Genomic DNA, 12992 nt, shown 5'->3' on the forward strand with positions numbered 1-12992 from the left:
GCAAGTCTGTGGGTCATTTTCTTGATTAATGACTGATGGGGGAAGGCACAGCCATAGTGGGTGGTGCCACTCCTGGACAGATAGTGCTGAGTTGTATAAAAAAAGCAGGATGAGCAAGCCTGAGAAGCAAACCAGTAAGCAGTGCTTCTTTTTAAGTCTCTGCTTCAGTTCCTGCCTCTAGGTTCTTGCCCTACTTGAGATTCTGCCTTGGCTTCCCTCAGTGATGACTGTGACCAGGATGCGTAAGCCAAATAAACTCTTCCCTCCTCAAGCTGCTTTTGGTCATGGTGTTTATCAGAGGAATAGAAAGCAACTAAAGCAGGTGACTGATAAAAACTGGGAAAATATTTTACTTTTTCTCCTGTCACAGAAGTGGTGAAAAATGAGGCTCCTGCATCTGAAACAATGTTTTGACAAGGCTGGTGTAGTTACGTTTCTCCAGTCTAGGCACTAACCAGGCTTGACCCTCCTTAGCTCCTAAGAGGATGACATGGGTGTGTTCAGGGTGGTGAAGTAGTAGTCATAGTTACTCTTCTCACTGCTGTGATAAAATAACTGAAAGAAGCAACTTTCTGAAGGAAAGCTTTATTTTGACTCAGTTCCTCATGGTCAGTGGCTTGTTCCTCATGGCTTGCTCATCCTGCTTTTTAAACAAACCCAGGATCATCTGTCCAGGAGTGGCACCTCCCACAATGGGCTGTGCCCTCCCCATCATTCATTAACCAAGAAAATGCCCTACAGACTTGCCTACGGGCAAATCTTTAGGATACACTTCTCAGGACAGCAGTAGCAATGGCTCAATCCGGTTAACCATCAGCAATCAGGAAAGAGACCTGGCAGGAAACAGAGCTGAGCCTGTTCTATTGCCCTAGATTTGCTAACTAGGCCCCATGTCCAAATGTTATACAACTTTAAAAATTTAAAAAACCATGTCACCAGATGGGGACCAAGGGCTTAAACACATGGGGGATACATTTCACATTTAAATCTTAACAGCTGGCAATTTAAATAAACTTACATCGAATGAAGTTAACTGGGAATGGTTAGAATTAGTGAACTTTTTATTATACTCTTAAAAAATTCCAAGGTTCAAAAATAAAAAGATATTGCAGTTTTTCAATTTACAATTCGAAGGAAAAACTAGAATTCAAGGCTTGGATTCTCAGTCAATTTTTGACTCTATAATACGTAACATTCGTGGAAATAAAGAGTATGAATTCCCCTAGGCCAGGAAGTTTTTGACAAGACAGTTCTGCTTAAGTCATTTAATTCTCAAGACAACAATGTAAAGTAGGTATCATCACTCCACCTCAGAAATGAGGTAACAAGATGTTATAATGCTTATAGTAAATTGTTCAAGTACCAAGGGTTAGAACAGCCCTAACAGCCAGAAGTGGTAGCCCAGGCTGGTAATCACAACTCTTAGGAGGCGTAAGCTGGAGGATCGTAAGTTCAAAATCACCTACAGCTACACAGCAAGTTCAAGGCCAAACTGGTTTACACAAGGCTCTTATTAAAAAATAAAAATTTTAAAGTCCCCATTATATAATACAAAAAAAAACACAGCCTTGATAATCAGCACAATTCAGTTCTATATTATTGCAGTTTAGAAATGTGAAAATGCAATCTATGAAGAAAGTGTTATCGTGAACCATGATGGGCATTTTATAAAAGGTTTGTGGAGATAAGAAGACAGCTATTTGGGTAAAGATGAAATTTTATATATTTCAAAATGATTCAAAATGGATCAGAGAGCTAACTGTAAAAATCAAAACAGAAGTACTACGAGAAAATATGAATGAATCCCTGTATAACTCAGATTGGGGAGGTTATGACTCAAAATTTTGAAACAAAAGACAGGTGATTCAAAAATATTATTTTTTTAAATTATCAAGTAAAATAAACAAGTAAAATCAGGCTCATAATAAACTACAAATATTATTTGTCTTTTACTACAGAAAAGGGACTAAGATTCCTAATATATTAAGAGCCCTTAAAATGCAGAAAGTTGTAAAGAGATAAAAATAAGTAAAAATTTCAGAGTTCATAAAAATATGGACCATAAAAATATGAAAAGATGGGCCTGGAGAGATGGCTCAGCAGTTAAGAGGATTTGCTGAGGACTCTAGTTCAGTTCTCAGCATCCACATGGTCATTCACAACTATCTCTAACTCCAGTTTCAGAGAATCCAACCCCTTCTAAGCTCTGAGGACACCAGACATCCAAATGGTACATATGCATATATGCAGGCAAAACATATACATATATAAGTAAATTATATATATGTATAAAATATATATTTATTATACATTTAACTTGTAAGAGAAAAAGAAATTAAAATTACACTAAGATACTACTTCTCAGCTATTAAAGCAGGAAAGTGCTAAATATATTATTGGTAAGGACAATAAATACTCTCATTTATTACTATGGGAATAGCATCATTCCTAGAAAAAAGACTCCTGCAATCTTACTTCTAGCAACTGACTTTTAATGACACTCTGCATTATGGGACTAAACCATTCCTCATGCTCTAACATGCAGAATAAATCATCTGAGGTGGGGAGGGGAGGTGTTGGTAGTCATCTGTCACACCAAAGGATTATTCCAGCAGCACCCATTCTTGTTTAAGTCTTCCACTGTTAACAGGTTTGAGGTTAAGTTATAGGTAACCAATACTGAATTTATAGCACAAGCAGAAAAGAAAAGCCAATGTATTTTATGCACATAAATGAAAGAATGGTAGGACATGTGCATTTGTCTTTATTTATAAAAAGGATTGCTAGAGTAATATTTAAAGCATAATAGGGGACTAGGGAGATGGTTCAGCAGTTAAGAGCACTTGTTGCTCTTCAGAGGACCTAGGTTCTATTCTTAGTACCCATATGGTAGCTCACAACCGTCTATAACTCTGGTTCCAGGGAATCCAACATCCTCTGGTCTCCATGAGCAAGAGTTATGCACACAGTGCACAGTCATACATGCAAGCAAAACACATATATAAAATAAAAATAAATCTAAATAATAAATTTTCAATTTTTTAAAGATTTATTTTATGTGTATGACTGTTTTACCTGCATGTATGTATATGTACTACATATGTGACTGATGTTCTCGGAGGTCAGAAGAAGGTGTCAAATCTCTTAGAACTGGAGTTACAGATGATTATGAACCACAATCTGAATGCTAGGAACTGGGTCCTCTGCAAGAGCAACAGATGCTCTTGAAACTGCTAAGACATTTCTTCAGGATAATTTAAAAATTATAATGACTCATAGATTGTACAGATACAAAGGACATCAATAACTATTTGATCCAACTCTTGGTCATTCTATAAAAAAATGAAATTGACAAGAAAAAATTTTAATTGGTTACAAAGAGATAATAAATAACAAGACAAGACTATGGGAATGCTTTAAAATCATGCCAATAGCATATTTTAAAAAAATACCATTTCCTGTGATGAATTACAGTACTACCTAGATGTTCATCTTTTAAAAATATGCACAACTACTTATTTTGTATGTGTATATGTGGTCATTTGAATAGGGATGACCCCCAAAGGTTCATATATTTGAATGGTTAGTTTTCAGGGAATGGTACTATTTGAGAAAGATTAAGAGGTGTGGGCAAGTTGGAAGAAGTGTGTCACTTGGAGTGGGTTTTGAGGTTTCAATAGCCCATGCCAGACCCAGTCTCACTCTCTCAGGATGCAGCTCTCAAACAACATATCCAGAACCATGCCTGCCACCATGCTTCCTGCCATGATAATGGACTAAGCCTCTGAAACTGTAAGCAAGTCCCTAATTAAATGCTTTCTCTTAAGAGTTGCCATGATCATAGTGTCTCTTCACTGCAATAGAATAGTGACTAAGACAGTGTGTGGGAAGGAACACATACCACATGTGGAGGTCAGAAGACAACTAGCAGAAGTCAATTCTTTCCTTCTACCATGTTGGTTCCAGGGATATAACTCAGGACATCAGGCTAAGCAGACAGTGCCTTTAAATGATGAGCTAATTCACTGACATCTATCCATCTTCTTATACATACATTTTATACACATAAAATATGTGCTCGCCGGGCGGTGGTGGCGCACGCCTGTAATCCCAGCACTTGGGAGGCAGAGGCAGGTGGATCTCTGTGAGTTCGAGGCCAGCCTCGTCTACAGAGCTAGTCCAGGACAGGCTCCAAAGCTACAGAGAAACCCTGTCTCAACCCCCCCCCTCAAAAAAAAAAAACAAAAAAAAAAATGTGCTCTAAACAGCTATGCTGTGGACTTCAACTAATTGGATGGTTCTTTTTGTGTGAGTTATGAGACTAGAAAAGAATTTGCTAATGGATCTTCAGTAACAGAGCCCTATTGAATATTTCCTGATATGTAAGCTTTTTTTTGTAATTTTCACAATAGAATCTGTAGTTTTCACTGTCCATATACCAAAATTTATAAGAATGACATAAAACTAAACTTTAAGATTATAAAGCCTAATATAATTTAAATTTGTATGTAGTTCCTTCTTCTGAGTTAAAACTATCTGATTCAGATTTAATGAATGACCCCATTCATGTCTCGCCTGTCACTGTGAGCCACTTTTCTATATATCCAGTGTGCTTGTAATGCAAGAGGGCCTATTTACAAAAGACATACTGAAAGTACAGAAGACACACATATAAAGAGAACAAGATAACAACTAAATCTTAACAAATTAGCTCCCAACTGCCTTTCATACTAACCCAAAACCTTAGGAAAATTAGGTATTGTCTTAGTGTCGTGGTTTAAATAGGTATGGCCCCTAAAGACTCATGTGTTTGAATGCTTGGCCATAGGGAGTGGCACTATAGGAGGTGTGGCTTTGTTCAAGCAGGTGTGGCCTTGTTGGAAGAAGTGTGTTGGCTTTGAGGTCTCATATATATACTCAAGCCATGCCCAGTGGGACAGTCCACTTCCTGCTGCCTACAGATCAAGATGTAGAACTCTCAGCTAGCTTACCAACAACATGTTTGCCTGCATGCCACCATGCTTCCCACCATGATGATAATGGACTGAACCTCTGAACTGTAAGCCAGTCCCAATTAAATGTTTTCCATTATAAGAGTTGCTGTGGTCATGGCGTCTCTTCACAGCAATAAAACCCTAATTAAGGCAGTTAGTATTCTGTTGCTGTGAAGAGACCATGACCATTACAACTCCTATAAATGAAAGCATTTAACTACAGCTTGCTTACAGTTCCACAGGGTTGGTCCATTACCCTCACAGTGAGGAGCATGGCAGCAGGTAGGCAGGAATGGTAGCTCAGAGTTCTATATCTGGATCCAAGGGCACCAGGAAGAGAGAGTCTATGGGTTTGAAATGAGCTTTTTGAAACCTCAAAGCCTACCCCTAGTGCACACTTCCTCCAACAAGGCCATGCCTCCTAATCCCTGTCAAATAGCATCACTCCCTAATAACCAAGCATTCAAACGTATGAGCCTAAGGGGGACATTCCTATTCAAACCACCACAAGTATATTATAAATCCCAACTAAGGGGCTGGAGATGTAACTTGGAGGTAAAGCATTTGTCATGAATGTGCAAGGTCCCAGAATAAATGCCCATAACTACAAAATAAAACATGACTGAGTGAACAGTCTCCAAAACCCCTCCCCTAGTTGACTCCATCTAATGTCCACATTTTCAGTTATATTTGGTTTGGATGTTTCAACAATGCATATCTGGATTTATAGCCTTAAGTGTCAGGTAAACTACTCTGCACTTAAAGACAATGTACTAGTAATACTACAATATGACAATAACAGTTAACCAATTATCAGGTTACTAGCCACTATACATTATGATAATTTGTATTACTTAATTCTTACAACAACTTTCTTGAAGTTAAAATGAGCTTTCGGGGTTAAAATAACTCGCCTAAAACCCTCCAGGACAGTCAGGGATATACAGAGAAACGCTGTCCTGAAAAAAACAAAAAAAACAAACATTAATCCTCCATGACAATGCCTAGATTTGAATTTACATTTAGATCTACAGAAACATTTACTAAATGTTCAAATGAAATTGGAAACTACTTTTGTTTTTTAAATGTCCTTGCAATAAACAAACAATCAGAACAGTCTAGTCTAAACTATGCATCCTTGCAAGGCTGAAGTAAGAATTTCATTGCTTGAGGCTAGGTGTTCTTGGGGCTACCTTTTACATCATAGTTAGAACCTGTGGTAGTTTGAATAAGAATGTTCCCCCCATAGGCTCATATTTGAATGCTTAGTCATCAGGGAGTGGCATTATTTGAGAAGGGTTAAGAAATGTGGCCTTGCTGGAGAATGTATGTCTCTAGGGGTAGGCTTTGATTTTTCAAAGCCCACGCTAGGCTTAGTGTATGTGTATCTCTAGCTCCGCTTACAGATCAGGATGTAGCTCTCAGCTACATCTCCAGCACCATGCCTGCCTGCTTCCATGCTCCCCATCACGATGATAATGGACTAAGCCTCTGAAACTATAAGCAAGGCCCCAATTAAATGATTTCTTCTATAAAAATTGCCTTGGTCATGGTATCTCTTCATAGCAACAGAACAATGACTAAGATAGAGCCCCATCTCTTTAAAACAAAACAAAGGGCTAAGGAAAAAAGTTTGCTCCAAATCAATCATATGTCCTACTAATAATAGTAAAACCCATAAACTTGAAATCATGAGTGCTAATAGGCACACAGCTGTCTACAGACAACAGTAGGCATATAGCTTTGAACATCGGTAGGCACACAGCTATGAGCCAGTATGAGGTGCGAAGAATTCTCTCAAGTCTTTTCATTCCACCAACAGTAGCATATTCTCAAATGTGATTAATCCAACTAGTAAGGGGAGGGAGATTATGCAGCAATCTAGACCCTCATATTCTATTCCAAGTTTTTTGAAATAACTCAAATGCATGGACTAGTATTGCCAAAAACTTCACAACAAAATGTCCAGTTTAGTAGCAGAGATAGTAATGATACTAACAACACAAATAATTTATTTTAGAATATAAGAAATCAAGGTGATAATATGATGGTCGAGTAAAGATGCCTAAAAGACAGCTGAGTATTTAAGATTTGGAATAAAAGAATTTAGGGCAAACTAGATGGCTCAATTAATAAAGATGCTCAAAGCACAAGCCTGGCAACCTGAATTACTTCCCCAACACTCACATAAAGGTAGACTAAAAGAACTAACTCCACAAAATTGTTTTCTGACATCCACATGGCAAATACAGACACACAGATACACACACACACACACACACACACACACAATTAATAAAATAAAAAGATTTACAGATAATGTAAAGAGTGAAAAGGAATCGATGCTTCAGTTTGGAATGAGTTATCCATTACATTCAAGGCAAAGAAAAAGGCAAAGAGAAAAAAATAAATCTGCAATGAAAAGATGGGGAAAGCACTAGTTAAAAATACAGAAGAGAATTTTACAGAAGAAAAATGAAAACCAGCATCAAAATCTTCATTTTACATTTGCCTTTCATATTCTGACAAAAAAAAATCGACTAAAATGAGAAAAATAGTAACAAATATGTGCTAAGGGACTCAACAGTGCTAGAACATTGTAAATAATGCAACATTCCCCTTCCCCTTTATCCACCCATCTTACACTTCACCAGTTAGAAGAAAACTGAAAAGAAAGTCATGCCCTTGAAGAAATGGTTAGACAGCCACTTACCAGTATTTCTTCCAGGTATTATAACTGATAACATTATTACTGTCTCAAACAAGTGTTTTCTGGGTAAAGTTAGGTTTAAAGACATTTGCTAGCAAACTGTTGTAAAACCAAAAGGTTTGAGAGCTTTCATTACTGAAGAGTGGATCCAGAAGCAAACAATCTCACAACCTATTTAAGGAGATTTAAAAGACTAAAATGACAAGCTCAGTATGTAGCAAATAATATGAACAGAGTATCAGCTAAATAAATCAGTCAGCAAGGATTAAAATGATCTAGACAGAGGCTGGAGAGCACCTAAAGCTCTTGCTGCTCTTGCAGAGAATACTAGCTCAGATCACAGTACTCAAATGGGTGACTCACAGCCACCCATAACTCCAGCTCCAGGGGATCAGACACCCTTCTTCTGGCCTCTAATAGTACCTATATGCACACGGCACTCATATATACAAAAACAGAGAGGCAACCAAGGTGAAAGGAGTGTTATACCTCCAACCTAAAATAGGTCCAAATTCCATACAAAGCAAGAGCAGGTTCACTGAAAAATGTAGTGACTTAAGTCACTGTGACTAGTAGAATGAGTGAATGAGTGAATGAATGAATGCCCCATGATAAAAATAAATTTTTTTTTTTTTCTTTTTTCGAGACAGGGTTTCTCTGTGTAGCTTTGCGCCTTTCCTGGAACTCACTTTGGAGACCAGGCTGGCCTCGAACTCACAGAGATCCGCCTGGCTCTGCCTCCCGAGTGCTGGAATTAAAGGCGTGCGCCACCACCGCCCGGCTAAAAATAAAATATTAACATGGAGGACCTAGAGTGCTTGCTTCTTTGACTCTTCCTCTTTATTCAACTTGTGTCTTTCACCCTTAGCTCGCTCTCTAGGTTATTCCTTTACATTAGATCAGTTTCAACTTTATTCTATGTAAATGATTCCCAAATCACTATCCTTTATTCTAAGTTTAATTCCACATCTCCAATTGGCCATTTCTTCACTATCATCCCACTACCCTGTCAAATACAGCACATTTAAAATACATCTGTAGGTTTATTTTTCTCAAGCAATTGCAAAACCTGATTATTTTCACCATTCTCACTGTAACCCAGGCTCAGCACTGTCATTTGACTAATGCCTCTCTGGTTTTCCCTTCTCCTCTTAAAACTCTGTCAATCAAGTTCCAGCAATTCTTCCTCATTTTCATATCTAGCTCAGGATTCCAACTATGAGTGAACTATTATGGTAATCTTAAAATTCTCCAATCTCACTTTATCCCGGGTCTTTTTCCATACAATCTACCTTGCATACAACTACTGGATTAGTCTTCATTCATTCTATGACAGCCCTAAGTGCACTCAAATCCTCTAAATCTAACCCCATCTATCCTTTCAACTTTATCTTGTTTCTCTAAACATGTCACAGCCAGTCATGGATGCATCCACCTCTATGTTAGCCTCAACTAGGTAGCCTATTCATCATAAAGCACACTTGGGCCTCAACTCACAGCAATTTGTTCCCTTCAGTTTTCACGATACAGACAGATGACTGAAAGATACTAAATAGTCATTTGGAATTAATCAGTTGTTTTCTCAATCTGTAAACTGTTTTACTTTGTTTCTGTATATGTATATAAAAATGTTTTCCTAAGTAGAATCAATTCTTAGGAGTCCACATATTTATCTCCTTGTATTCTCCACAACTCTATCAGGTGCCCATCAAATGATGCTGTAACAAAAGAGAAAACAAGCAATAAAAATAAAAACATGCACCTAAACCCTCCTTATAATCTACTTCATTAAGAGGGAGAGAAAAAAGCAAAATAGAATGAATAGCTCAATGGTGGAGTGCTTGCCTGGCATGTGCTGGGTTCAAATGGCAGGACCACTAACAATAACAACAATAAAATCTAGGACACAACTTTAGTAAATATTGAAAGACATATCAAACATGAAATACATTAGATATGTATTCTAATTTCTTTCAATTCTATCATTCAATAAAAATACTTCAAATTTCTTATGCATCAACCTTGTTTCTCAGTATGAAAGAGCATCTATAATGTGGATGAGACACTTGAAACACATTACCCACACACTCTCATTTTATAGTCAAGCATGCTTAGGGCAATTCTGAAAGCTTTGATGAGAAACCTTACACACACTGTACAGAGATGTTTAGAATAACTGAAATGCACACTACTTCTAATCTACAAAATTTCCTGATTCAATGTGTGAGATTTTAAAATGTTATCTTCTGAATGGCGTTATTCTATTATTCTTAAATATCTAAACTATGAGTATACAAAGATAATTCTCTGAAGCCCCCATGTCCATATAGATGCGGAAACATGGTTTTAGACACGAAGTAGTTTTGTTTGAACTGAAAGAGTATTAATATATAATTTTTAGCAGTAAACGGAAAAATTCAGTTGGTAACTGTGTTGGCAGTACTCAAATGCCAATCATTTACAAACTGTATTTGCTATGAATGACTGGACAATTTTTAAGGTGGATTTTGGCTTTTCGTGACCTACGAGGTTTTTGAATGTTTTTAAAGTGGTAATAATAAGTTCACTGCCATCAAAAAGAGTTATTAATAATATATGTGAAATATATTTACTAACGATGTTTTAAAAGCCATCAAACTTGTGCTGGCCTAAGATTAGTTATCTTAGGTGTTTGCATTTAACGTTCAGCAAAGTTTCTTTAGCCTCAAGACACCTAAAATTTTATCTTAAAAAAAATCACTTCCTCGATATCAATTCTCCATTATCATTTCCAAGTCTAAACTGCAAACCCCTAGGAACTAATTCTGTTAAAAAAAAATAGATTTTTCAATACTACTGTCAAACTAATTGAGGTTAATGCTAAGATTGTCATTCAACAAACTACACATTATAAACTTTGACGTGTTAACGTTCTAATACGACCTGCAATAGCAGTTTCTAAGTATGCTGGTTGGACTGTCGAGCGGAATCAAAACCACAAGTTCAGAGTAGCTAGCAGAGAACCAGTGAAACTGCTAAAAAGGGGTTTGAACTATGAGGTTTACTGCTGCTCCAAAATTCTTGCAAAAGAGAAATCTGGCATCTTCCCAAGATGACTATGCACACCTGAGACTCTTAGTTAACCAGGCTGCAAACAAGAGGAACCCAAGGTAACCCAGAGAAAACAGCGGAACTCACCAGCAAACAATCTGAATTCACTTCTGATTTGGGATCCCGCAGCAGGTTATCGATTTTTTCAAACCGAGTCTCAAAACTGTCCCCAGTCGACATGATGCTGCTACTTGTGACAATACCTTCGTCTCCGCAGCGGAAAGCAAGTTCAACCAACTTCCTCCGCGGTGGGTTCGCAGCCGCGGGGCAGAGGAGCCGGAACCTCGGGGTCACCAGGTGCGCCCGGTTCCCCCTCCTTCCCCTCACTGAGGGGACTTCTGCTCTCCAGACCCCAGGCTGGGGGTGACAGCGACCCGCAGCCGCTCGGACACCCAAAGTCGCATCCCACCCGGCAGCCCCTCGCGACAGCCGACAGCGCCGTCGCCAGCAGCCGGGTCGCTCCGGCGAGGCGCCTCAGCCTAGCGGGCCCCGGCAGCCTTCGCCATGGCGGGGCCCAGTCCACAGAAGGGCAGCGGCGGGAAGAGGGAGCGCAGCAGGGTGGAGACTCCCTCGGGGCAGCCAGGGAGGGCGAAGAGGAAAGGCGAAAGCGAAGGGCGGGTGAGGAGCTGCGCCAGCTGCCGCCGCCGCCGCCGCCGCCTGGGCCCCGGGCCGGCCCCGCTCCGCTCTGAGGCGCTGGAGGCGGTCAGCCCCGCATCCCTGCTTCCTCTCGGCCCGGCCCGACGCACTGACCCGCCTCGGCCAAGAACTGGTCCCCACAGAACAGGCTCACTCTCCCATTTTATCCGGTCGCCGCTGGGGTTGCTACCGCCGTGTCCGGCGGGGCAGGGCGAGGTCGGTGGCCCGAAGGAGGGCTGCAGAGCGGGCCAGCGAGGAAGACGACCGGAGGGTCCGGGCGGCTGCTGATGCGGGAGCTCCTGGGAGGGGCTGCGGTCGGGCTGGGAAAAGGGCGAGTCGCGGCGGCGAATGCCTGGGGGGTGGGGCGAGGAGAGCTGAGAGGGACTAATATGTCCGCCTTCCTGTTCAAACAAACGGAGACCGCCGGTGCGCAGCGCGCATGCGCGGCGCGGGCGTTCGGAAGGGGAACAGGCCGGGTCTCGCGCGCGCGCACACCGGCGCCCGTCAGGGCGGGGCTGGCCGGGTCGCGAGGGCCGAGGTAGGGCGGGGCCGGGGGCGGGCCCGAGCGGGCGGGGGCGGGGCCGCCGTGGAGGTCCCCGGGGAAGTGGACCTTTCGCTGACTCTGGTCGCAGTGCTGGCAGGCACCCCAGCTTCGCTTCCTCTGGGCCTTACTTAGCCTCAGGTCGGGAGAATTCTGACAAGAAAAAAAAAGGCGCATGTTATCAATGAGATAGATAATTTTGGCTGGGTAGGAGAATGCTTTTCGTCCGGAAGTACCAGAGAATTATTTCAGCACCAGGGGAGCTTGGATTTTCCGGAGCACTCTGGTCAGCAGTCCTTGAGCCCCCACCACGTTGAATCTGTTTAAGATGCAATGGGAAAAATCACCACGCACTCAGCGTTCCCAAGCCGAGTGTGTCAAGGGAGCCTTAAAACGTTGACTCTGGAAGATAGAGTCAATAGAAGTTAAGTGCAGTTTAATTAAAGAGGAAAAATTCATAGAAAAAAAATCAATGTTTTTAAGCTATTCCTATTCACTTTCCCGCATCAACTTTTAGTTCTGGCTTGCTTGCATAATGCTACTGTTTCAACTTCGGGGCCTTTAGTAAAACTTAGGATTGTGGTTTTATCACAACCAATCTGTGATATGAAAATAATGGGCGTCTCCTCCTAGTTCAGTTCCTTCATTGACTATGGGGTGACAGGCTGAAAGGTTTCTGATTATTTTCACTGCCTTCAGCAGAAGTCCAGCCTGTATTTGTTTTTAATCAATCCTTGAGTTTGATCATAGGTCAAATGAAAGATTGCTGGAGGTTGAACATGTGAGTGTGTTTTACCCCACACTGGGAAATGCTACAGAGGAACCAAATGTCCCTATATAAAAAGCAATGCATGGCGTCTAAACAGTACATCAGCATGGGAACCAGAGGTTAGGAAAACATTACATTGTTTGAATATGCTTTTTTTTTCCATTTTATTAGCTACAAGAAATGTTTAGCTATAAAGTCCACTGTGTAAATCAAGATAGGAAGTAAGCCTTCACAGAAAATCATAACCAAGAT

General features: G+C 40.5%; 1 protein-coding gene across 2 annotated transcripts in view; it reads right to left on the minus strand.

Moving 5' to 3' along the window:
- Positions 1-11334, minus strand: part of Rock1 (Rho associated coiled-coil containing protein kinase 1) — a 111119-nt gene extending 99785 nt beyond the window's left edge. For both annotated transcript variants that reach the window (XM_059246697.1, XM_059246696.1), the window contains exon 1: positions 10882-11334. In XM_059246697.1, the coding sequence (XP_059102680.1) occupies positions 10882-10974 (93 nt within the window). In that variant the 5' untranslated portion in view covers positions 10975-11334. The remainder of the gene's footprint in view (positions 1-10881) is intronic.
- Between the last annotated feature and the right edge of the window lie 1658 nt (positions 11335-12992).

This window comes from Peromyscus eremicus, chromosome 19, assembly GCF_949786415.1.
Source record: "Peromyscus eremicus chromosome 19, PerEre_H2_v1, whole genome shotgun sequence".
In the NCBI taxonomy this organism is placed as follows: domain Eukaryota; kingdom Metazoa; phylum Chordata; class Mammalia; order Rodentia; family Cricetidae; genus Peromyscus; species Peromyscus eremicus.